At 42.7% G+C, this 26,795-nt stretch overlaps 1 protein-coding gene across 11 annotated transcripts in view; it reads left to right on the top strand.

Moving 5' to 3' along the window:
* CALN1 (calneuron 1) overlaps window positions 1–26,795 on the top strand; it is a 631,046-nt gene that overhangs the window by 419,465 nt on the left and 184,786 nt on the right. For all 11 annotated transcript variants that reach the window (XM_074328468.1, XM_074328467.1, XM_074328464.1 and 8 more), the window contains one exon: window positions 25,205–25,317. In XM_074328468.1, the coding sequence (XP_074184569.1) occupies window positions 25,205–25,317 (113 nt within the window). The remainder of the gene's footprint in view (window positions 1–25,204; window positions 25,318–26,795) is intronic.

The raw sequence follows: 26,795 nt of genomic DNA, 5'->3' as shown, positions 1-26,795 counted from the left end.
ATTAATTCTGCTCTTACCCTGATTTTATTATATCATTACCCCTATTATCTCTATGTCTTCTTTTCTAAGTTTTACTTTGAATATTTTCTTTCCTTTTCCTCCCTAATTTTTAAAAATAATGAAAATTATCTTCAATACTTTGAATTTACCTCTGAGAACAGCTTTCATTAATACCTGCATGTTGGAGATATGTAATGTTCTTATTGTCATTTTCTTTGACATTTACCTCAAATTTGTATTCTTCATTGATCAGGAGAGTGTTTTGTAACTACAGAGAGGTTTAGGGATTTTTGCTTAAGTGTTTACTGTTAAGTCCTTGTTTCTTTGGGAATGAGTAGGAGAATGTGGCCTATTAATTTCAGCTCTGGAGAATTAGTTGACATTCTCTCTGTAACCTTGCATATAAACCTATATTTATAAATGTTGCATGAATATTTTGAGAGGTGTAGTCTTTGCCACAGCATTCAGTATATGGCTGATAATTTTAGCTATTGCAATTATATTACTTAAATTATCATCTTGGGATACATGGCTCCAATTCTAGTACCAATTCTAGTATGTGTTTTTTTCCTGTACACCAAGCAATTCTCTGACACCAGCTAGTGTCCTACAAGTCAACTCAATTCTGACACTATCTACTTGGAGATAGTGTCAGATTCCACAGGTTAATGGCTCAGTCCCACAAAGCTGTTTCCACTTCGGATGCCAATTGCAAGTCCTGGACATCTGACTGGCTGGCTATAGATTGGAGGTTCCCACAACCCACTCCTTGGGTTTGATTAATTTGCTAGAGAAGCTCACAGAACTCAGAGAACCATTTTACTTACTAGAATACCAATTTATTATAGAAGGATATAACTCTGGAAGAGTTGGATGGGAGAGATTCACAGGGTAAGATGTGGGAAAGGGTGCTGAGCTTCTGTGCTCTCTGGGCATGCCACTCTGCTCAAATCTCCATGTGTTCACCAACTCAGAAGCTTTCTGAATCCTGTCCTTTTGGGTTTTTATGGAGGCTTCATTACATAGGTATAATAGCCCATTGGTGATTGATCCAACCTCCAGCCCCTCTCCCCTTCCTGGAGGTCAGTGGAATGGGACTGAAAGTTCAGACCCTCTAATCACATGGTTGGTTCCTCTGGCAACCAGACAGGATCCTTAGGTATATCCCAAAAGTCACCTCATTGACATAACAAAAGACACCTTTATTGCTCTCATCACTTAGGAAATTCCAAGTGTTTTCAGAGCTCTGCCAAGGACTGGATGAAAACCAAATACATATTTCTCACTATAAATCACAATATCACAATGGCCTAGTGGAAAGAGGAAATGTTGTGGAGTCAAGATCAAACTGGGTTCAAATCTGAGTTTTGTTACAATTAATGGTACAGGTGACCTAATGTCTGAATCTCCTCTATGCCATAGTAAAATGGGGACATCAATCTTTACCTTTCAGTGTTGTTATAAGAAGTAAATGAGGATCCTTAAATAAGATATCCTAGCTGTGTGCCTGGCCTATATTTGGTCACAATAGGTGACATATTGCCTATTTGATTCAGCTATTGACTTGTAGTAAAGTCATCACTTTCTCAGCTTAGGAAAATGTCTTATGATTGTACCTTTGAGTAATCTTGGATACCTGTGTTTTTCTTCCGTGTGAAATTTGTGTCCATTTCTGTGTTTCGTCTCTATTAGCTTCTTTATCACCATTTACTTTCTCTCTTATTTCCCTCTATCTTTATTTAGAATGAGTTAGGGCTGTAGGTTACTCATATGATTGTTTCTGCTGCTACTGTTACTAATTTCTGCAACTACAATTGCTTTTCCCTCACATAATATGATATTATATTTTCCAAATAGCACTTGTGTTTGCCTACATAAAATTAATATACTAATACACTACTTTTAAGTAACATACAGAGGAGTACACTAAGTAGAAATATATAAGTAGAAAATTCGGAATATGCAGATTTCAGCTTTTCCAATACATTTTTCGGCACCCTGCCCATCCCTGTTATTTCTTTATCATGTTATATATAGGCACTACTCTACTAACACATTCTAGACCTTATAACACATCTCCCAAAAATAGAAATTGAAAGGATGAATACAAATAGATATGATGGAGCTTGTAATGTTTTTTCTGGCACCACAGTGAATGTTTGTGAGCATCCTTGCCTTGCTCCCACCTTGGAAACCACTGTCATAGATGATGTCAGGCTTTCCTGCATGTGGGTTCTGCCACACTTTGTTTTATAGCACACATATACTTGTGATTCCTTGCTTCTTTCTCTTCCCGACTGAATTCTGATTTCCAGGATGGAGCTGATGTCCTCCATGTTCAACAAGCATCTCCATGGGTAGCACAGTGGGTTTGGTTAATATTTTTAGATTTGAGTAAGAAGTTGCAATTCCCTACCACTGGACCCCAAGTAAACCTTGACTTGCTAGTGCATTGTGAGTGTCCTTGCATTTTCTCTTCAGTGAAGTCAGGTCGCTCTTCCTTCCACTCATGTTTCAGCTTCAAATGTCTATGAAACTTTTGTTTGTGGAGGGCCATTTTCATTTATCATACTCAGACTACAAAGCAGTTGTTCCTTAAGCTTTCTTCTCTTTCTAATAGTGAATAATATTCAGAAATAATTTTTTTTCTTTGGGTATTCAGGGTAATGTCTCTCTTCTCTTTTGGGTAATCCCTATTTGTTTTTCCTTAATTTTCAGTTTGTAACATGGAGAATTGGTTCCCAGCACTGGCCACTATCAGCATATGTGGGTGTCACTGATCACCTTCTCTCCCCAGTTGGGGTTCAGAATGCTCCAGTTGTGCAGTTGAAGTACTTAGTGCAGTACTGGTATCTAGTAAGTACTAAGTGAAAGAGTGCTGGTCAGAGTTTGATGTTTTTCCTGCTTCCACTCACTAGTTCTCTAAATCTGAGAAGAATTTATGGTTAAGAATATGATGAAGAAGCAGTATATAAAAATAATGATGACAACCCCCAACACTTACTGCACTCTGGGTTCCTACTGTCTTCTTCCTGCTTACAGCACCCCAGAGGAGGAGACTGGAGCCTGCAGCTCCCACACGCTGTGCAATGATGGCCAATGCTGGGACTTCCACCTGTGTGATGTGCTGGGGCCATGCCCACGAATGGAGGTTGAATGGGGGCCACCAGGAGGGAGAGGAAAGGGATGACAAGAGAGGGGGACAAGATGCTAGATTTCCCAGCAACCCGAGCACAGCTGCTCAGGAGCTGGTTGCTTGGCTTTCTAGGTTTTGCAGAGTCTAGGTCTCCAAGCTTCAGTGGACCAAGTATGATGCTCATGCTTTTTCCTACCACTTCCTGGCAGGTGCTGCCATTCCCTTTATGAAAGTACAGCCTGTAGACATCACCCATTTTATTTCTCCATCTGCTTCACTGTAGCTGTGGTTAGCAAACATTTCCCTAGATTCTTTTAAGTGATTGATGGCTATCTTCAGCTCTTAAAACTTTTGTGAGGTTTTGTCTTATTCTGGTTTCATAGATTCTTTAACGGGAAGTTGAGTAAAGACAGATTAGAAATTCTTCTTTGTTTTTCTTAATCCTGAACTCAAGATTATTCTGCAGTCATTGTATCTATTTTCTCAAAATGGAGTCACTCTCTAACATATTTCAGACCAGAACTTTTAAGCCAGAACTATTCTGTGATGGTAGAAATGACTTTGTATCCACTGGCGCAGAAGGTGAGTTTGATGCTGGTCAGATGCCTGGTCTCTCTTGTCCTGACAATTTATGTTCCGCGTGGCTCCGAGAGACATGTGCATGAGAACAATCAGAATGAGAAATAAAGAGCCCTTCCTATTCAGCACTGATCAGGGTATGTATTCTCATGCAGAAAAGTAGAGAGGAGGTAGGATTGCTGGGCTTACTCTGAGGAGACCAGGCCTGGATGAACGATAGATGAGAAATACCACCAGGGTATGGGCTCCACCTGTGACCATGAACTCTGAATATATCCTAAGAGCCAACCCTATCTGATTACCCCAACAATTCTTTGAGGAAGAGAGTTCAGAGAGAGCAGTGACCACACTAGGAAGAGCCACCAGCCTCCACCAACCCCACCTTCACCCCTGCTACCCCTTGGTTTTCTTATTCTGTTATGTCAATTGATACTTCCTATTCAAATGTAAAGTGTAAATGAAAGCATCTTTCCTATTTCTGTTCTATGTGATACATGTAAAAACTTTGTCCTTGGTGTTCAACTGTCATGGGAAATGGGCTTTCCAGAATGCTGGGTTGCCAGAGGCAGGAGCACTGCTCTGGTGTTGCGTCCTGCACAACACAAGCAGTGGGAAAGCGAGGGAGGCGGCAGGGGCTAAATTCTATTATAGAAATAAAGAGACCAGAGACACTGAATGCAAAGAAACCACAGAGGACCAAGGGACTCACAGCCTCAAGAGACTGGAGCCCCGAATCGGGTCGTCGTGGGTATTTATTGCTTTTTTACAATAGGCATCACATGATTCTGGGCAGGGTCTGTAAAACTCTTACACCACTAATACAATTAGCATGTTCCCAATATCCAATCATATTGTCCCAAAGCAACCTGTGCATGCTGTCCCCATGTGAACAAGGTGCGGTGTATACAATCCCTGGGGGAGCAGGTCTCTCATGGCAATCATCCCATGAGCCAAGCGGGGAGTGAGATGGTTTCACTCAATTAATCATTCCTTAGCACAATAGAGTGCTGGTCACTTGAAGCAGGAGTCAGCAGCTCCCAGGAAACATTGGAGGAGGGGCATCCCTCCTAGTTTCAAAGGCTAACTCATGGGGGTCCCTGGGGTCCCGTCTGGCTTAAGTCGTCCCTCCCTTGAGGAAACTTACTCGTCTTTGACTGCAGACCCAGCATACTGGGACCAAGAGAGGAGACCTATAAAACTCAACCCCTAAGAGGGACAACCCGCAACCCTCTTTCCCTAAGGAAAGGATGGTAGGGACAAGCGGCTAGGCTGCTGTGTGACAACACTCTGGGTTGTCTGGAACTCTGTTCTGCTTTTACCAATGGGGGGCGAATGGGGGAGTTCAGGAACTAGGAGAGCCTGATGGATATAAAACAATATGAAGAGAAGTAGAGGAAGATGAGACTGTGCTGGTCCTTTCAGAACAACAGCCAAGCCATGGTGCTGCACAGTTAGGCATCGCAGATCTAGAAAGACCCTACCTTGTGTCTCCATTAGCTGCAACACCTCTGTTAGGAACTCTGAACCATAAGAAGCCATGTGTCTGTTTCTTTTCTAGATGGAAATGTTAATTTCAATAAATTTCTGTAGCCTTGGCTCAATGACTCAGGAACTTAGAATGAGGGTGGAGATGTGTGCAGAAAAATGTTAACACAGTAGGCTATCCTTAGAGAGTCCTGCTTGCAAGCTGAGTCCTTGGCTGGCATCTTGGAAAGTAGATTTTGGAGGGTTTTCATTATTCCTAGAACTGATAAGAGAGGCGCATTCTGCGTAAACTGTTTGTAAATACAATACTGTTGATGCTAAGCACCGGCTTTCCTTCTTGAACTCTTGAATTTTTATACCTGCCAGGCACAGAGTGCCTATGTGAGCAGCCCCCAATCAACACCTGGGACACTGGGACTCTAAGGAGCTTTCTTGGTTGACAGGATTTCACATATGTTGCCACTACTCATTGTTGGGGGAATGAGGCGAGTACTGTTGACTCAACTGGGAGAGGATTCTGGAAGCTTATGCCTGGTTTCCTCCAGACTTTGCCCCATGTGTCTTTCCCCTTTAGTGACTGTGCTTTATATTCTTTCACAGTAATAAGTCATAGCTGTTCATAGGACTGTGTGCTGTCCTAGGAGTACTCTCAGCAAACCATTGAATTTTGGGGTGGGTTTTGAGATTTCTCCAACATACGAGGTGTGATCAAACAATACAGTGAATGTTTAAATTTTAAAAAATGTATTATAGTAAAAGACACGTTGCCATTAATCCCCCTCAAAATACTCCCTCTCGCTTCAAACACACTTATTCCGTTGTTCTTGCCACTTGCTGAAGCAGTTCTGGAAGTCGTCTTTCGTGAATGTCTTTAGTTGTGGCTGCCTCGGTGTCCTAAATTGATTCAAAACATTTCTTTCATGGTCATTTTGACTTTGGAGAATAGCCAGAAAGTGAATAAGGTGGATGAGACCCACCATAATGTTTTTATTTGACAGAAATTGCCATAGCAAAAGCAATGTGTGACACAGAGCCTTTCTATTGTGATCACAAAATATGGTGAATGCTGCTGCCGAGTGCCATCCAATGGAAAGGCAGGGATCTTCAATATGGGAAGCAGCTTGTCGAACCTTAGTAACAGTGACAAGTTTCAACTTGTTCAGTGCAGTCAGTTGGGTGTGAGCTACGGTTGAGAGAATGTGTGTTTTAAAGTGTGCCATAAATCATCCTCCATCATGACAATGCTCCGTGTCATACATCACTTCCGGTACGTGGCAATTTCTGTCAAATAACATTATGGTATGTCCTCATCCACCTTATTCACCGGATCTGGCACCATGCGATGTGTGGCTCTTTCCCAAAGTCAAAACGATTCAGGACATCAAGGCAGCCATGACAGTGCAACTAAAGACTCACGAAAGAGGACTTCCAAAAATGCTTCAGAAAGTGGTAAGCATGATGGGATAAGTGTGTTCAAAGCAAGGGGAAGTATTTTGAGGGGGAGTAATGGCAATGTGTCTTTTATTGTATTAATGTTTTGAAATTTAAACATTCACCGTATTGTTTGATCACACCTTGTATATCCCACCTGAAAAGCTGCAGTCCCCTTCTAACCTAGCTGCTGCTTCTGAGCCCCTTCTATGTAAAACTTCAGGTGCTGCTATCAGGGCAAGGGCATGGTTTTGGCCACCACTAACCCCAGGTTCAGTAATCAGCTATACAATGTCCATTTGTCAGTCATCCTACTTGGCCCTCTGTGACATTTAACATTACTGGAGACTAGCTAGTACCTGCCCCTTATAGAAGGTCTGTCTCATATTTAGGGTACCCCTCTGTATTTCTTGATTCTCCTCTCAGACTATTCCTTCCTCGGCCCTTCCCTTCCTGCCTCTTACATAGAGTGTAACAGGATATCAAGATGGCATTCTTGTGTCTCAATTTTAGTCCCTAATGTGCAGGAACAATACAATACAATAAGTGCTAAGTTTCTCAAGAGCCCATTCTTCTTCCCTACCTTATGTTAGTTAGCTCGGGCGGCTATAACAAAATACCACAGACTGGGTGGCTTAAACAACAGGAATTCATTTCTCTCAGTTCTAGGGGCTGGAAGTCCAAGATCAAGTCCAAGCAGGGCTGGTTTCTAGTGGGAACCCTCTTCCTGGCTTGCAATGCTGGTTTCTCTGTGTCCTCACTTGGCCTTGCACTGTGGATGTACTCCTTGTATCTCTTCTTATAAGGACCCCAGTTCTGTTGGATTAGGACCTACCTTTATGACCTCATTTAACCTTAATTATCTCCTTAAATGCCCTGTCTCCCAATATAGTCACATTTGGGGGTAGGGCTTCAACCTATGAATTTGGGTGGGGTGGGGGGAGGCAGAGGATGAGACACAGTGCAGTCACTAACTTTGTCGTGTGGGGCGGCCTGCGAGGTCTCTGCTCCCGCTCCCCATACAAGAACGCAGGATATGGTGAGGCCAAAAGGAACACCCACGGAGCCATAGATAGGGGAGTCATACCACTATATTCTCGCTGGTGGCACTATAGTCTCACTGGAGGCTGGATCCACACTGTCCGCAACCCGCCATCCTAACAGCAATCCACGCTTCCCAGCCCAGCCGCCATCTTCTTGCTAGCCCCCATTCTTTTTCTCTCTCTGCTAGCGTAGCCACAGCAGTTATATTAGTGGCCAATGGCTCACTGGTTACAGCTGACGGCCAACTAGCCACAGCTGATGGCCATCCAATCACAGTTGATGGCCATTTACTACCTGAGCCAGCAACTGTCTATGTGAGGCCGAGAGCCTGGAAACTACTTTCTGAGGCTCTGCCCCCACACTCCACCCCTACAGGCTCTCGCCTCACAATCTACGCGACAAGCATCTTCCGCGAGGGGCCCTGTGCGAGGAGCCTGGAGGTGAATGCAATATCCTGGACATAGCCAGGCTCTCTGGGCACAGCCAGGGTTTCTCAGGGCACCACCAGTACTTCTGGGCACAGCCAGACTTCCTGGGCTTCTTAGGGTACCACCTGTCTTCCCGGACACAGCCAGGGTTTCTCAGGGCACCACCAGTACTTCTGGGCACAGCCAGACTTCCTGGACTTCTTAGGGTACCACTAGTTTTCCCGGGCACAGCCAGGGTTTCTCAGGGCACCACCAGTACTTCTGGGCACGGCCAGACTTCCTGGACTTCTTAGGGTACCACTAGTTTTCCCAGGTACAGCCAGGGTTTCTCAGGGCACCACCAGTACTTCTGGGCACGGCCAGACTTCCTGGACTTCTTAGGGTACCACTAGTTTCCCCGGGCACAGCTAGGATTTCTCAGGGCACTGCCACTCTCTCTGGGCTCAGCCCGACTTCCTGGGCACAGCCAGGGCTCTCAGGGCACTGCCACTCGCTCTGGGCACAGCCACACTTCCTGGACACAGCCAGGGCTCTCAGGGCACTGCCACTCGCTCTGGGCACAGCCACACTTCCTGGACACAGCCAGGGCTCTCAGGGCACTGCCACTCGCTCTGGGCACAGCCACACTTCCTGGACACAGCCAGGGCTCTCAGGGCACTGCCACTCTCTCTGGGCACAGCCACACTTCCTGGACACAGCCAGGGCTCTCAGGGCACTGCCACTCTCTCTGGGCCTCTCAGGGTACCCTGCTGGAACAACAGCGACTCACAATCAAGGTGCTTACATATTCTCAATGGCGGCCAGTCAAGACACAAAAGCAAATATCCCCCAGTTCCACTACATGGTTGTGTTCCCAAACAAACAGTCAAGCTGTCCATTAAATTAGGGATGGAAGGCAATTCCCCATAGTCCATAGTCATTTGCCAGGGCTGTCCTGGGGTGAAGGACGACCTTGACCTCACCCTCATGTCCTACAGAGGACTCAGCAAGCGTTTCCTCCTGGGACAAGTCCCGCATCCGGGCTGCCTGAGCAGGAACTTCCCGGCCCACAGGGCCACAACGACCTTTGCTTTCTCCGGCCTGTGCTGGTTGGGGAACCATCCACATCTTTCCACCTCTCCATGGGGTGCCATCTCTCCAGCAACTGCATGGCTTTTCCTGTGCTGGTGGGAGAACCGTCCACGTCCTCCCACCCCTCCACGGGGGTCCAGCTCTCCGGCAGCTGCTCCTCCTGGTCTTCCTGAGACTGAGTGTTCATACACACAAACTGCTCCACCATCCTTCGGAGAGCTTTGGCCGGCACCATACCCTGCTCGCTGCGCCATTTGTCATGCGGGAGACCTGGCGGGGTCTCTGCTCCCACTCCCCACACAAGAACGCAGGATATGGTGAGGCCAAAAGGAACACCCACGGAGCCATAGGTAGGGGAGTCATACTACTATATTTTCGCTGGCGGCACTATAGTCTCACTGGAGGCTGGATCCACACTGTCCGCAACCCGCCATCCTAACAGCAATCCACGCTTCCCAGCCCAGCCACAATCTTCTTGCTAGCCCCATTTTGCTGCTAGCCTAGCCACAGCAGTTATATTAGTGGCCTATGGCTCACTGGTTACAGCTGATGGCCAACTAGCCACAGCTGATGGCCATCCAATCACAGTTGATGGCCATTTACTACCTGAGCCAGCACCTGTCTATGTGAGGCCGAGAGCCTGGAAACTACTTTCTGAGGCTCTGCCCCCACAACACTTTATAAAAAATTGAAGTATTAGGCAAAAGAATTTCATTGGAGGGAGCTGGTGGTGGGTTTTGAGTTTTCCCTAACCTCCTTGCAGTGGGGAAGGGATGTTTCTCATTCAGTTTGAGGTGAAGGTATTTCCAAAGAGCCATTTGTAGCGACTAATCTGTGTTTGCTGGAGTGTAAAGTATGTAGGGGCTAGTGTTTGCACCACCTGTGAACCACCTAAAGGTCCGGAATTGGAGCTGGAGCTGGAGCTGGAGCTGCCGCTTTCTTTTGTAGCCAAGCAGAAAGGGCCAGGGCTCCCTTGGAAAGAGCTACCTTTCAGTGACACATGGGGCAAAGGAGGATCCAGTTTGGGGTTTAGGATCACCTAGAGGGTTTATAACACCCCAGTGGAGGGAGATACCACCAGAAGCCTAGGGGTCCAGTAGGGGAATCACAAGAAGCTAATGAGGTGGGGGTGGCGGGGCATGGAGGCATAGCCTCCTCCACCCACTTGGAGGAGCTGCAGCCATCTCCCAAGCCTATTCCACTTAGGTGTGGCCAGAAACCACAGCTGGAGAATGAAGAAGGGGGTGGACCTAGGAAAGCATGAAGAAACTGATCTCCTCTTGCTCTTTCCAGGTCACTAGCCTGGCTCAGGTCCAAGTCTAAGGAGAGAAGACGTTTCCAACTAAAGGAGGTCTGGAGTTATGTGCTCAGGAGCCTGGACAGGAATTTTGATTCCTTGAGAATCAATAGCAAAGTATGGGACCAGCCCAGTGCTTTCCCCCAGAGCCGGAACAGAGCATGAGACAGGGGAGTTGAAGAGGGAGTGTGAGAAGGTTGTTAGTGCTTGCACCCTGTGGAGTCTAGAGCACACCAGCAGCACTCCCAAGGCCCTCCTTGGTCTTTGCTTCCCTCTTTCTTTCCCTCTCCCACTGTTCATGATGAGTTCATCCAGGTGGATACTAAAGACTGAATTCATTGTTTACTTTTAAAAGGTAAAGTATCTATTTTTGAATAGGTAGTATATGACATGGTTCAAGAATCAAAAAGTATAAAAAGATGTGTAGGGGGAAGGCTCATTCCTGTATCCTACTGTCGTGCGGGGAAGCCTGCGGGGTCTCTGGTCCCGCTCCCCATACAAGAACGCAGGCTATGGTGAGGCCAAAAAGGAACACCCACGGAGCCATAGGTAGGGGAGTCATACCACTATATTCTCTCTGGCGGCACTATGCTCTCAATGAAGGCTGGATCCACACTGTCCGCAAACTGCCATCCACGCTTGCCAGCCCAGCCGCCATCTTCTTGCTAGCCCCCATTCTTCTCTCTTTCACTCTCCTTCTCTCTCCTCAGCTCTCCTCCGTAGCCGCAGCAGTTATATTGGCGGCTAATTGGCTAACTGGCTACAGCTGACGGCCAATCAGCCACAGCTGACGGCCATCTACTACCTGAGCCAGCACTCCTCCACGTGAGGCCGAGAGCCTGTAAACTACTTTCTGGGGCTCTGTCCCCACACCTACCTGCCTAGACTTACCCACAAACGAACCATTAACTATTATAGTTTTTTGGGCGGTATACCTCCAGACACTTTTATGAAAAATATTTATTCAAGAAAATAGGTATATATTTTCTCCTTGACCTCCTGTTTAAACCAAATTGTAGCACAGTGTAATGCAGTTCTGTACCTGGCTTTTGTTTACCTGAGAATCTATCTTGAAGATCTTAGGGATCTTTGCATAGGTCCTGAAGACTTTTACGTCCACATTTTTCACTGTTAGTCACTCCCCGCACTCTCCCCTCCTGCCAGCACCTTAAAACCAGTGTTTCCCAAGTACAAGCTCTTCCTGACTTCTCCTTTGTTCCTAACTAGCTCCCAGACTCAAACCTCAGAGTCACCGTTGTGTCAAGTCTTGTCAATTCCCTGGATTCAGTCTTTCCCACTCCCTCTCCTCCAGCCTGGCCTTCCTCTCCTGTTGTTAATCCAACACCACTTCCTGGGCCCCTCTGCCCCTCCAGTCCAGCCTGTGCCCTGAGACCGGCTGATGTTTGGTGAGCAACTCTGATGCTCTCACCCAGACATGCACAATTCCCACTGATTCCAGATCAAAGACAAGCAGAGGCTTATCTTGTCTCCCTCCCATCCCACAGGAACCTCACTCCAGCATGAAGGGAGGGTGGGCACTGCTCGCAGCCACCCTCCATCCTCCCTGGTATCCCCTCCAGTGCTCCAGCTGCTCGCCTCACCCCCCCTCTCAGCGTGTTAGAACCCTTCTCTCTCTTAGCGGCTCATTGCCAAACCATGGAGAATTCCCTAACTGGAGCTTTGGCTCCCACTTTGTCCTGCCTTGCAGGCTCCTGGAGGGTAAGTCTGTGCCTCGTTCATATCCCTGTTGTCCCACAGTACATGGCCCACTGCCCTGTGCCTTTGTAGCTGTGCTTTTGGAATATGGTTAATATATTTGAATGGAGTCTCACATTTTTTCTTCCTCCTAAACTGTGTCCTTGTTACCCTTTCAGAGCCCATCTCTTTTTCTGTATGTTCTTTTCTTTTTATTTTGCAGGGATTTTTTTTGTTATTATTTTACCTCTGTGAAATTTGAGCTGGTTGGTCTTAATGAATGTTGTACAGTCCTGGCCTTCCCGGAGCTTCCTGCCCTAGTTCAAGTTCATTACTTTGATTTACACAGCAGTGGGAAGCAACAAAATGCAGTCCTTAGCAGGTTAGCTCCCTGCATTTCCTACTAAGTGGGTAATGGTACTGGGAGGCTGGAGAAGGGAGAATGAAACCTGCTAGGAGTGAATTTCAGTCTTTCATTCTGCAGTTACTTGTTTGTTCAAGATTGGTAACACAATTTAACCAAATGGAATTTTTGTTTTCAGAGTCTACTGCATTCTGTGAAAGGTGGTGGGTCTGTGAAGAAGCCCACCCTTGTCTTTGGGAGCACGTGAATCCAAAATGGCAGGCTGGTGTCACCCTGCCAGGCCTGGGCAGGCCTCCTTCATTAGACCAATTCCTTTAGGTGGAACAGGTTCCAGATGCCTGGAGGGTTGTATGTCAGAGATGCGTGTCCACTGAGAATAGACCATCCAAGGAGAATTACTGAGACACCAACTTCAGGCAAAATAGAAATTTGGGGAACAAATCAATGGCTTTCAGGCAATGGTGTTTTGCATTAAAACCCCTGAAGGCCATCTCTTCTAATTTCCAACTAAATTCCTTCCTAAATGCCCACGTAGGAAAACACATTCTACTCTGAAGCTTCAAAAAGATATACGAACCTATGCCAGGACTTATTTGGGGTCTCTGACCCATGGGTAGGGTGTGGGGGGGTGCAACATGGAGGTTAATATCAGGGTTTCCAGCTGAGTCTGAGCTGGCACATACTAGCTGCATGGTCTTGATCTAGTGACTTTTTTTAAAAATTAAAGTTTATTGGGGTGACAACTGTTAGTAAAGTTACATAGATTTCAGGTATCCAATTCTGGATTACATCATCTATAAATCCCATTGTGTGCTCAACACCCAGAGTCAGTTCTCCTTCCATCACCATATATTTGATCCCCTTTACCCTTATCTACCACCCCCCGCCCCCCTTACCCTCTGCTAACCACTAAACTATTGTCCGTGTCTATGATTTTTTGTTTCTCATTTGTTTGTCTTGTTCTTTTGCTGTTTTTGGTTTATATACCACATATCAGTGAAATCACATGGTTCTCTGCTTTTTCTGTCTGACTTATTTCACTTAGCATTATAATCTCAAGATCCATCCATGTTGTCAGAAATGTTCCTATATCATCTTTTCTCACTGCCGAATAGTATTCCATTGTGTATACATACCACAACTTCTTTATCCATTCATCTATTAAAGGACATTTTGGTTGTTTCTATGTCTTGGCCACCGTAAATAAACCTGCAGTAAACACTGGAGCACACTTGTCTTTATGTATCAATGTTTTCAGGTATTTTTGGTAGATACCCAGGAGAGAGATTCCTAGGTCATATGGTAATTCTATTCGTAATTTTTTGAGGAACCTCCACACTGTCTCCCATAACGGATGCACCAGTCTGCATTCCCACCAACGGTGTATGAGGGTTCCTTTTTCTCCACAGCCTCTCCAACACTTGTTACTATTTGTCTTGATGATAGCCAATCTGACTGGGGTGAGGTGATATCTCATTGTGGTTTTTATTTGCATTTCTCTGATGATTAGTGATGTTGAGCATTTTTTCATATGTCTATTTGCCATTTGTATGTCCTCTTTGGAGAAATGTCTCTCCAGGTCCTCTGCCCATTTTTCAATTGGATTGTTTGTTTTTTTGTTGTTGAGTTGCATGAGTTCCTTGTATATTTTGGATATTAGCCCCTTATCGGAGGCACTGTTTGCAAAAATCTTCTCCCATTTAGTTCGTTGCCTCTTTATTTTGCCGATGGTTTCTTTTACTGTGCAGAAGCTTTTAAGTTTCATATACTCCCATTCATTTATTTTAGCTTTTACTTCCATTGCCTTTGGAGTCAAATTAATAAAACGCTCTTTGAATCCAAGGTCCATGAGTTTAGTACCTATATTTTCTTCTATGCAGTTTATTGTGTCAGGTCTTATGCTTAAGTCTTTGATCCATTTTGAATTAATTTTGGTATATAGTGACAGATAGCAGTCCAGTTTCATTCTTTTGTATGTGGCTTTCCAATTCTCACAGCACCATTTATTGAAGAGGCTTTCTTTTCTCCAATGTATGTTTTTTGCTTCTTTGTCGAAAATTATCTGTCCATATTTCTGTAGTTTTATTTCTGAGTTCTCAATTCTATTCCATTGGTTAACGTGTCTGTTTTTGTGCCAGTGCCATGTTTTATTTTTGTTCTTGTTATTTTTTAAATTTATTTTTTTAATTTATTGGGGTGACAATTGTTAGTAAAATTACATAGATTTCAGGTGTACAATTCTATATTACATCATCTATAAATCCCATTGTGTGTTCACCACCCAGAGACAGTTCTCCTTCCATCACCATATATTCGATCCCCCTTACCCTCATCTCCCACCCCCAACCCCCCTTACCCTCTGGTAACCAATAAACTATTGTCTGTGTCTATGAGTTTTTGTTTCTCATTTGTTTGTCTTGTTCTTTTGTTGTTTTTGGTTTATATACCACATATCGGTGGAATCACATGGTTCTCTGCTTTTTCTGTCTGACTTATTTCGCTCAGTATTACACTCTCAAGATCCATCCATGTTGTCACAAATGTTCCTATATCATCTTTTCTTACCACCGAATAGTATTCCATTGTGTATATATACCACAACTTCTATATCTATTCATCTATCGAAGGACATTTTGGTTGTTTCCATGTCTTGGCCACCGTAAACTAAGCTGCAACGAACATTGGAGCACTCGTGTCTTTATGTATAAATGTTTTCAGATTTTTTGGGTAGATACCCAGGAGAGGGATTGCTGGGTCATATGGTAATTCTCTTCGTTATTTTTTGAGGAACCTCCACACTGCCTTCCATAACAGTTGCACCAGTCTGCATTCCCACCAACAGTGTATGAGGGTTCCTTTTTCTCCACAGCCTCTCCAACACTTGTTACTATTTGTCTTGTTGATGATAGCCATTCTGACTGGGGTGAGGTGATATCTCATTGTGGTTTTGATTTGCATTTCTCTGATGATTAGTGATGTTGAGCATTTTTTCATATGTCTATTTGCCATTTGTATGTCCTCTTTGGAGAAATGTCTCTTCAGGTCCTCTGCCCATTTTTCAATTGGGTTGTTTGTTTTTTTGTTGTTGAGTTGCATGAGTTCCTTGTATATTTTGGATATTAGCCCATTATCGGAGGCACTGTTTGCAAAAATCTTCTCCCATTCAGTTGGTTGCCTCTTTATTTTGTCGATGGTTTCTTTTGCTGTGCAGAAGCTTTTAAGTTTCATATAGTCCCATTCATTTATTTTAGCTTTTACTTCCATTGCCTTTGGAGTCAAATTCATAAAATGCTCTTTGAACCCAAGGTCCATAAGTTTAGTACCTATGTTTTCTTCTATGCAGTTTATTGTGTCAGGTCTTATGCTTTAGTCTTTGATCCACTTTGAATTAATTTTGGTATATGGTGACAGATAGCAATCCAGTTTCATTGTTTTGCACGTGGCTTTCCATTTCTTCCAGCACCATTTATTGAAGAGGCTGTCTTTGCTCCATTGTATGTTTTTAGCTTCTTTGCCAAAAATTATCTGTCCATATTTATGTGGTTTTATTTCTGGGTTTTCTATTCCATTGGTCTATGTGTCTGTTTTTCTGCCAATACCATGCTCTTTTGATTATTGTAGCCCTGTAGTACAAGCCAAAATCACGAAGTGTGATACCTCCATTATTGTTCTTTTTTCTTAAGATTGCTTTGGCTATTCGGGGTCTTTTGTGGTTCCAAACAAATCTGATGATTTTTTGTTCTCTTTCTTTAAAAAATGCCATTGGGATTTTGATGGGGATTGCATGAAATCTGTATATTGCTTAGGGTAATATGTCCATTTTAACTATGTTGATTCTTCCAATCCATGAGCACGGAATGTCTTTCCATTTCTTTGTGTCTTCTTCAATTTATTTTAAAAATGTCTTGTAGTTTTCAGCACATAGGTCTTTCACATCCTTGGTAAAGTTTATTCCTAGGTATTTTATTCTTTTTGCTGCAATTGCAAAAGGAATTTTTTTAAAATTTATTTTCCTGAGATTTCATTGTTAGTATATAGGAATGCAATGGACTTTTGTACATTGATTTTGTAGATGGCAACTTTCTGTATTTGTGAACTGTTTCTAGTAGATTTTTGGTGGAGTTTTTAGAGTTTTCTATATATGAGATCACGTCATCTTCAAAGAGTGACAATTTAACTTCTTCATTCCCAATTTGGATGCCTTTTATTTCTTTCTCTTGCCTGGTTGCTCTGGCGAGGACTTCCAACACTATGTTGAAAAGCAGAGGTGATAGGGGACAGCCCTGTCGTGTTCCTGAACATAGAGCAAAGGGCTTCAGGTTTTCACAGTTAATTATGAGATTAGCTGAGGGTTTGTCAAATATGGCCTATATTATGTTAAGTTATTTTCCTTCTATACCTATTTTATTAAGTGTTTTAATCATAAATGGATGTTGTATCTTGTCAAATGCTTTTTCTGCATCAATTGATATAATCATATGATTTTTGACCTTTATTTTGTTTATGTGATGTATCAAATTGATGGATTTGTGGATGTTGAACCATCCTTGTGCCCTGGGGATGAACCCCACTTGGTCATGAGGAATAATCTTTTTAATGCATTGTTGTATTCGATTTGCTAGAATTTTTAGTTAGGATTTTTGCATCTGTATTCATCAGAGATATTGGTCTGTAGTTTTCTTTTTTTGTGTTGTCCTTACCAGGTTTTGGTTTCAGGGTAATGTTGGCCTTATTAAATGAGTTAGGGAGTACTGTCTCTTCTACAGTTCTTTGGAAGAGTTTGAGCAGGATTGGCATTAGATTCTCTTTGAAGGTTTGATAGAATTCACCAGTGAAGCCATCTGGTCCTGGACTTTTGCTTTTGGGAAGGTTTCGATGACGGATTCAATTTCGTTACTGGTGATTGGTCTGTTTAGATTTTTCAGTTCTTCATGGTTCAGCCTAGGAAGGCTATATGTTTCTAAAAACTTGTCCATTTCTTTTAGGCTATTGAATTTGGTGGCATATAGTCCTTCATAGTATTCTTGGACGATCCTTTGTATTTCTGTGGCTTCCGTGATAACTTCCTCTTTTTCATTTCTGGTTTTGTTTATTAGTGTCTTCTCTCTTTTTCTCTTAGTGAGCCTTGCCAAGGGTTTGTCAATTTTGTTAATCTTTTCAAAGAACCAGCTCATTGTCACATTGATTTTTTCTGTTGTCTTTTGTTCTCTATTTCATTTAGTTCTGCTCTGATTTTTGTTATTTCCTTTCTTCTGCTGACCTTGGGTTTCACTTGTTCTTCTTTTTCTAGTTCTTTAAGGTGTAACATGAGGTTATATATTTGGGATTTTTCTTGTTTCTTGAGATAGGCCTGTAAGGATATAAATTTCCCTCTTAAAACTGCTTTCGCTGCCTCCCCAAAATTTTGGTAGGAAGGTATTTTCATTGTCATTTGTTTCTATGTATCTTTTGATCTCTCCTCTAATTCCTTCTTTGACCCAGTTCTTTAAAAGTATGTTGTTTAATCTCCTTGTATTTGTGTTTTTTTCTGCTTCCTTTTTGCAGTTATATCCAATTTCAAAGCCTTGTGATCAGATATGTTTGGTATGATTTCAATCTTCTTAAATTTGCTGAGGCTGATTTTATGTCCCAATATATGGTCTGTCCTTGAGAATGTTTCATGTTCACTAGAAAAAAATGTGTAGTCTGATGTTTTAGGTTGAAGTGCTCTATAAATGTCAATTATGTCCATTTCATCTAATGTGTCATTTAGGGCTACTATTTCGTTATTTATTTTCTGTTTGGATGATCTATCCATAGCTGTCAATGATATATTTAAGTCCCCTAGTATAATTGTGTTTTGGTCAATTTCTCCCTTAATTCTGTTAGTAGTTGTTTGGTATATTTTGGTGCTCCCTGATTTGGGGCATAAATATTGATGACTGTTATGTCTTCTTGGTGTATAGTCCTCTTTACCATTATGAAATATCCATTTTTGTTTCTTATTATCTTTTTCACTCTGAAGTCTGTTTCTTCTGATATCATTATGGCTACACCTGGTTTTCTCTAAGTACCATTTTCTTGGAGTGTCAATTTCCAACCTTTCACTTTGAGTCTATGCTTGTCCTTGTAGCTGAGGTGTGTCTCTTGGAGACAGCATACGGTCGGGTTCAGTTTTTTGATCCAATCTGTTACTCTTTGCCTTTTTATTGGTAAGTTCAGTGCATTTACATTTAGGCTGATTATTGATATGTGAGGATTTCCTTTCATTCTATCTTTAGTTTTCTGGTAAGACTGTGTCTCCATTGTTTCTTTGCCTTTTTGTTGTTGTCTATTATTTCTGTGTGGTGGTATTCTATGATGTTTCCCTTTGTTTCTTCTTTATTACAGTATATATTTCAGTTCTGGATTTTTTTTAAGTGGTTACCCTTAAGTTTATGTAAAAGAAAGTTTGTTATTTAGAGAATTCCATTTTCTTCAGCATGTCTACTTCTCCATTCCCATATTCCGGTTCAGGCCTTTATTCTCCCCCTTTTGATGTTTTGGTTGCCACATATTGTCCCTGTTGATGGTGGTCGAATAGCCTCCTTGAGTATTTCTTGTAGTGCAGGTTGTGTATTAGAAAATTCCCTCAGCTTCTGTATGTCTGGAAAGGTCTTTATACATCCTTCATATCTAAAGTATATCTTTGCTGGATATGTTATTCTTGGCTCATAATTTCTGTCTTTCAGTAGTTTGAATATTTGGTTCCAGTTCCTCCTGGCTTGTAGAGTTTCTGCTGAGAAATCTGATGATAATCTAATGGGCTTTCCTTTGTAAGTTACAGTTTTCTTTTCCCTGGCTGCCTTGAGGTTTCTTTCTTTGTCGTTGATTTTTGACAGCTTCAATACAATGTGCCTTGGAGAAGACCTGTTGGGATTAAGGTGATTAGGTGTTCTATTTGCTTCTTGGATTGGAGGATCCAGTTCTGTCCACAAGTTTGGGAAGTTCTCATCAACTGTTTGTTTGAATATATTCTCTGTTCCCTTCTCTGTTTCTTCTCCTTCTCGTATGCCCATTATTCTTATATTGCTCTTTCTGATGGAGTCAGAAAATTCTTGTAGCGTTCTTTCATTTATTTTAAGTCTCAAGTCTTTTTCTTTTTCCTCTTCCATCTGTGTCATTTCCAGGTTTCTATCTTCGATGTCACTGATTCTTTCCTCCATCTGGTCAACTCTACTACCTAAGCTGGTTATTTCATTCTTAATTTCTTCTATTGAGTTCTTAATCTCCAGAAATTCTATTTGGTTCTTTCTTAAAATTTTAGTCTCTTTCGTAAAATGCTCATGTTGTTCTTTGATTGTGTTTCTGAGTTCATTAAACTGCCTCTCTGTGTTTTCTTGCATCTCGTTGAGTTTTTTCAGAACTGCAATCTTGAATTCTCTGTCATTTAAGTCACATATTTCCATATCTTTAAGTTCATTTTCTGTTGACTTTTCATTTTCTTTCTGAGCTGTCTTGTTGCCTTGGTTATTCATGGCAATTAATGATTTATTATTTATCTTCCTAGACATTTACAGGAGTAGGTTCTGCAACAGGTTGATAGAAAGTGGTCTTTCTTTTGTTTTCCAGTACCTGTTTGTGGAATGCTTTATTTTCTCTCCAACTGAAGCCTTTTTTTTCTCTCACACTGTAGTGTTGTTTTCTCTGCACTATTCCAGCTTTTCACACAATGGTGGGATTGCCTGGAATGCAAGCTTCTCCTCTGTTAACAGTTCGCCTGGGTCATAGGGCACCGTGTCCCTGTGGAAATGCAGAGAGCTTTTGAAGTTCCAAAGCTCTTCCTGCACCAGATTCAGAGCCCGTGTGTTTCAGCAGCTCTGTTTACTCCTGCAGGGATCCTCCCAGATAGGTGGGGACAGGGGTGGTGTGAGTTGTGAGAGGTGGCCCAGAACAACCGTGGTGACCAACACCACAGCCGGTCCTGCTTCCACAACTCCCTCCCCTTTGCCTGAACTAGTTGAGCTTCGAATCTGTGTCTGTGGACCACAGTTCTCAGAACCGCCAATATTCTGGTTTTTTATCTGACACTGCTACTCTTCCACTTCTAGTACTGGGCAGGTGGGGGCGGGGCGAGCTCTGGGAGGGAAGGGAGGGGGCGGCTAATCTCAGTGCCTAAGTGTCTGTTCTTGTGGCATTGAGGGCTTAAACCACTGTTTTCACCCTTCTTCCACCAGTCTTTGCTTCGAGGTCTCTGCAGTGAGCATTGGGTTCAGGTGTTATATGCTGTCCCCTCAGCCCTGTGGAGCCCTGGCGGAGCCCTAGCAGTCCGAGTTCTTCCCTCTCCCGCAGCTGTGGTAGTTCCGGGATGCCGGGAGCTTGGAGCACTGAACTAGGTCTGCGTCCTTTGCCCGCAGGGCTCTGTCTCCGCACTTCTCGCTTCCCCCCTCCCCTTCTCGCGTGATTCGCCCACCTTTAGGTGAATTCAGTAGTGAGACTCTTCGTCTTCTCTATGTGCTGTGCAGGGAGTCCTTTGTGGAGTTACAGTTTTTCAATTTGTTGTAAATTCCAGGGGAGATTTCCAGAGGCTCTCCTCACACCACCATTTTGATGACGTCCCAATCTAGTTACTTTTAAACTTTTCCTGCCTAAGTTTTGTCTTGGGTGAAATGTGGAAGGGGAGAACCCGTTCATAGTGTTGGGGTGGGATCAGACAAGATAATACATGAAAAGTTCTGTGTCTGCCATAACGCAAGTATTAAATCAATACTTCCTATCACTTATTATTATTTTAAATTATTAAGAAACACCTCTAAATGTTGATCTGAGATGTAGCAGCTAGATCAGAGAGAGCAATTTCGATTTCCACTTACCTCTAGATTCCAGGCAGCCATAGTCCCCCCCACCAGGGAACACTGATCAGGTAAAAGAGGTTCCACACAAAGCCCATCCATGACCTGGCCTCCTGAGAAGCAGAAAAAGCACACGCAGGGTGCTGGCTCTGCTCCCTGTACATGCTTCGGAAAGATACTGAATCTCTCTGTGCCTCTGTTTGCTTATCTGTAAAATCAGTTGTTGGAAGACTAAGGATGAATCTGTGTATGGAAATTTATTTAAACAATGCCCAGCACATTGTCAGTGCTCAGTAAATGTCAGATATTTGAATCATCACCATACTTCCCACACCTGGCCTCGGCCCGGGAATGGTTTTTGTATAAGGGACTTAGTGAAAAATTGTTCTGTGAGATTCTAATTGTCTCAGTTCTCCTGAGATGGATGGAATGAAGGGTTAGGGACACAGAGACTAGTCTTGTGGGACCAGCATTGATAGTTCATTGATGTTCTCAATTCTGTTTGTCTGTTAAACTAGGATCTGCTGAAGAGAGCTTTTCCTCAGACTGCGTCTGAATAGAATCTTGTACTGCTGGTAGAACTGGTGTTGAGCTGAATATTAGCAGTAGGAGCCGTCATTTACAGAAGGTCTGCAGACAATGTGCTGTGTACACACTCAGGAGCCAGAGCTCAGAAAATCCTGAGAGAGGTAGAGAGAGGGGTCCCCAACCTGATTATTTCTCCAACTGTGGGCCTGCAGGAATCTCCCTTTGCTCAATGATATTTAAAAAGGGAAGGGAAGTTACATTTTGACTAACACAAAATCCCATGTTCCAAATGTCGTCTGCTAAATAGCTAGAAGCAAATCCTCCCATGAACTAGACCTCTCCTCCAAGTAGCAGACAGTCTCTGTTGAGTCACCTGTACTCCTGCAGTACAGTTGGCACTGCCCATATGATCTTGAGCAGCTCTCCCCCAGCACTTTCCCTCCAGCCAAGGATTTGAATTGTGAATGAACTGCCCTTCACCCTGGAGAGGTTCCGAGAAATAGGTAGTCTCTCCCTTCTTACCTGGAAGGTAGACTGTTCAGAGACAGCCCTGTTGCCCTGGCACTGAGAAGCAGGTGTGCTGCCATGTCCTGGGGACCATGCCCTTATTAGGCTCCCAGCTGACAGACAGCACTGCCCACTACACCGGGGCCATGAACTTGAGTGACCCTGCCTGGTGAACACATTTTAAGTTCAGGTCTCATGAGGTTTCCATAAAAAATGACCCATGTGCTTGAGCTGCTAAGCCTTCATGAACTGTTAGAACATGGTGACAGAGAGTTGGATAATGCCCACTGTCAACAGAGACATTCCAGAGGGGGCCTGGCGGAGGAGACCCATAGTACTTGGGACATCTTCTAATCCAGTGTTTCTCAACTTTCTTCCTCTTCTTTTGGTTTTAATAGCTGCCCCACACCCAGGTGGAGCATTTTAAGACATCTGGTTCCCTACTTACTCACCCCCATGAAATTTTAATAGCACAGATATGCTTTGTATCTTTTTATGTACTATAGCCCAGGAGGGCCACAGACTATTATAATATCTAAGATTGTTTTTGTCCCCTAAGAATCACTTTTCATTTCATTGAGGATTATCCTGTCTCTACTGAGAATGCATATTTTAGTCTGAGACTTGTTGGCCCTCTAGTCCCAGCTATAACTAGCAGGGGTTATTTGGGGTTAGCAGGAAAAGACGAAGGCCACGTACAAAATAGATTGACTCCATAAAAGAAGCCAGGGGTGTGAGTCTACAGGAGCTTAGCAGGGATGTTGAGGACAGGTCCCTGTGGACATCACTCATTCATAGGGTCTCCAGGAGTTGGAGCCAACTCAGTGGCATGTAATACACACACAGAAGATTAGTGCATGTGTATAACAAGCGTGCTTGTCTGAGACATGGAGCCAGCTCAGTGTGAATTCCAGGAAGACTGGGCTATTCTCTTTCTTCAGCTTCCAATTTTCCATTTTTACAAACACTGGATGACTATCTTTAGGCAAACATCTTGGTCTTAATTTAAGATCATCTCTTTGCTTTGTCTTTGTCTTTAAAAGTAAGTTATTATGTCAAAATGAACAAGCATGCTACAGCATCTGAAAATATTGCCAGTCAATATCCAGATGAGTGGAATGCAGAAGAGAGCCTGTCTCCTGTCTGGACCTCTGCCAGCCCTGGGCAGTATTGTTTTCAGAAATATTCACTAATTTGACAGGCAAGATACTAGTTCATTGTTGCTTAAATTAACTTTCTTATGGTAACTAGTGATGGTGAAATATTAGATCCTTTTATTTTGTTGAATGGTGAGAGATAAATCAATTCCCTCTCAGTAGTCCACTGAATGCCCCACCCCACTTAGTAGCTAAATTTTTCCTTTCCCACTGACTTTCCATGCCTCCTTTATCCTCTAGAAAGTTTTATCTGAATTATTGACATCATTATGATGATATCTGCTTGGCTTTTTGAAATAGGTTCTGAGTGAGGGCTCTTTAAAGGCAATTGCACTCTGGGAACACTTTGGCGAACTTGTGTTTAGACACCTGGGCTGTCTTCACTGGCTGGGCCAACATGTGGTGAGCTCTTGATGGAGACAACCTCTTAAGCAGTCCTAAGGGTGCAGAATGCCACACTGACGAGTCATTGAGGTTTGGACAATACCCTGAATGTCTGCTTTTGTCTGAGTTGGCTCAGGTCCACCTTTTGGTCAGTGTTAGCGCTAGCATGAAAGATGCAGTAGTTATGAAAGATGCAGTAGATGCTGACATGAACAAAGAAAAAACAAGCAAGAGACAGCATTCATTCATTCTATAAGTACATACTGAGTGTCTACCACGGTGCTGAATATACAAAGAAGTTTCAGAGTAGGTCCCTGACCTTACAGAGCTCACAGTCCAGGTGGGAGATAAGCATGCAAATCAGTGACTAAGATGCAGGGTGATATGTTCTATAGTGGATGCACATTAAGTTAGTAGGAGAGACAAGAAAGTTTGGCCACTCTGTCTAGTGAGATGAGGAAATGTCCGGAAGAAAATGAAAAGAGAACATGATATTTAAGCTCCATCTTAGAGAACAAGATGGCAGTCACCAGGTAGATAAGTGGGGGAAGGCATCCTAGATGTACAGAGGAAGGGAACTCTGAAAGAGGATGTCATTTTGTGGGGAACAAAAGGTGGCAAAACTCATAGTGAGACTTGAAGGCTGTCCTGAGGTGATTTCCTTATTTTTGAAGATGGCATTGATTTAGAAAGCATGATCAGATATGCTTTGGGGGAAGTAAACTCAGAACTGTCTGGAAGATAGTGTAGAGGTGAGTGTGAGGGCAGAAAGCCATTCTACTAGTAACATAGTAATTATAACTAGGAACATGAGTTCTTGGAATAATTTTCCCACCATAGTCTTTAACAAGGAAAATAGAACAGCCACAGGTATCTAAGAAGTAAATTCAATAAGACTCGACAACTAAATTTATGTGTGGGCAACAAAGATGAAGGAAGAGATAAAGATGAAGTCACAATTTCTGTCATGTATAGCTAGGCAATTTGAGGTCCAGAAGGTATAGCACATGAGATGTGTGGTCATTAAGGAGGAGGTGCTGGTTGGGCATGGAGATAGAAATACTGACAAATAATTAGGAATATGTGGTACTTGATGTACTAAGAATTGCAATAATTTCTTGTGTTCCTTTTGATATTTTAAGGATGTTGCACAATTTTTAGTAATGCTACTAGCTCTTTTTTTATTGAGGTCATGCCAAGGAGAAAAACCTGGAAATGTTTATTTCATGGGGTATAGTAAGTCAATTTCAGCTATTTTTCTATTCATATTTATGTATTTTCCTTTCAGGGGATGGCCAGGTGGATTTTGATGAATTCATGACAATTCTTGGCCCCAAACTGGTGTCTTCAGAAGGTCGTGATGGTTTTCTTGGAAACACAATAGATAGCATATTCTGGCAGGTGAGTAAGAATTTTTTTTTTTTAAAGATTAAGCTTGATAGTAAGTAAACATGTGTCTGAGACTAATTTTAAACTGTGAATTCTTGAGCTTCGTTCAGCACATGAAGATTTTTTTCTGGGCTGGAGTGATATATAGTTTTTGACGTCTAAATTGAGGTCCATACTAGGTTTTCTGAATCATGAATCAAAACTATACAATTTAAAGATTGGAGAAATACAATTTTTTCTTATATCAAAAAGAGTTTTACAGTTTGGAGAAATGAGACTCCTTTACTTCTGATTCACAAAAGTCTTTTTCTTAGGGACACTTAAAAAAAAGACACATCAGTATTAACTGACCCCAATTCTGTTCCTGGTTCCAGGAGACCCTTGCTGAGAGGATGTCATGGTTGTCATGTGTGTTTGGATCCTATCAATACTCTTAATAAGACAGAATGATTTTATCTAAGAATTTGTGCTCGATGCTTCTCAGTTTGCTCCTGTTTCTGTCTTGTAAAATCTCTAAGGAAATTCCAGATATCTACCTTTGAATTATGAAAGTGCTATAAATCATTTTTATATTAGTTCTTTAATCTTATAATGTGACTATTATTTCATGATTGTGGACTTTGGAGAATGGGTTATCAATCATTATATTAAAAATTCGAGTCAAGTAATTTGACAAATTAAATTAAATTATTGGTTAGACATGTAAAACACCGTCAAACACGGCATGGTTTCTTTAATTTCTTGATGTGTTTTTTTTTTTCCTTAACTGAAGATATTTCTGTTACCTAAAAAAGGATTGCAGTTGACTTGTACCTCTAGTCGGATTCTGTTACCTATCTTGCAGATAACCAACAAGTAGTAAGAACATGCTATGTGCTCTGTAGTCTAACAGTCACTGTGGGTTTTACAAAAGACATTTAAGACACAGTCCTAGGTATTTAAGAACATAGTTGGGGAAACACAATTAAGAGAGGGAAACCAAAGGAGTGATTAATTGGTGAGGTGGTTACTAGACTGGAATCTCCTTGAGGCCAGGGGCTTCACTGTTGCAGTGCCCTGGCACCTGGCACATTGCACACAGCAGGTTGTCGGTAACAATTGTCTTGAATAGAACAAATAGAAATTCAATAAAGGAGACAAATGTGATCTTGAGGGGTCAGATAAGGCTTCAGAAAATGGGGACACTTGTTTTAAACTTTGAAACATGGGGGGAATTAAGTGAGCAAAGTAAGAAAAGTGAGCATTCCAGGCCTGCCATGATGAAAAGTAGGAAAAGGGTGGAGATGATGAGTACAGGGAAGTCATGAACCATCCCCGAGGTACAGTTTGAAGGGCAAGTTGACCTCAGGACCATTGGCAGGATGGAGTTAGGTCCTGAGAAAAGAGAAGAATTGAGATGACTGTAAGGTTCCCAGCTGGCTTTGATTGACAGGAATAAGATCATGGAGAAAAGAAGTCTTTGTGGTGTAGAATTCTAAATTGGACATGTT

Source organism: Rhinolophus sinicus, linkage group LG03, assembly GCF_036562045.2.
Source record: "Rhinolophus sinicus isolate RSC01 linkage group LG03, ASM3656204v1, whole genome shotgun sequence".
In the NCBI taxonomy this organism is placed as follows: domain Eukaryota; kingdom Metazoa; phylum Chordata; class Mammalia; order Chiroptera; family Rhinolophidae; genus Rhinolophus; species Rhinolophus sinicus.
The sequence above is the reverse complement of the archived record's forward strand: the minus strand, read 5'-3'. Positions and strand labels throughout refer to the sequence as shown.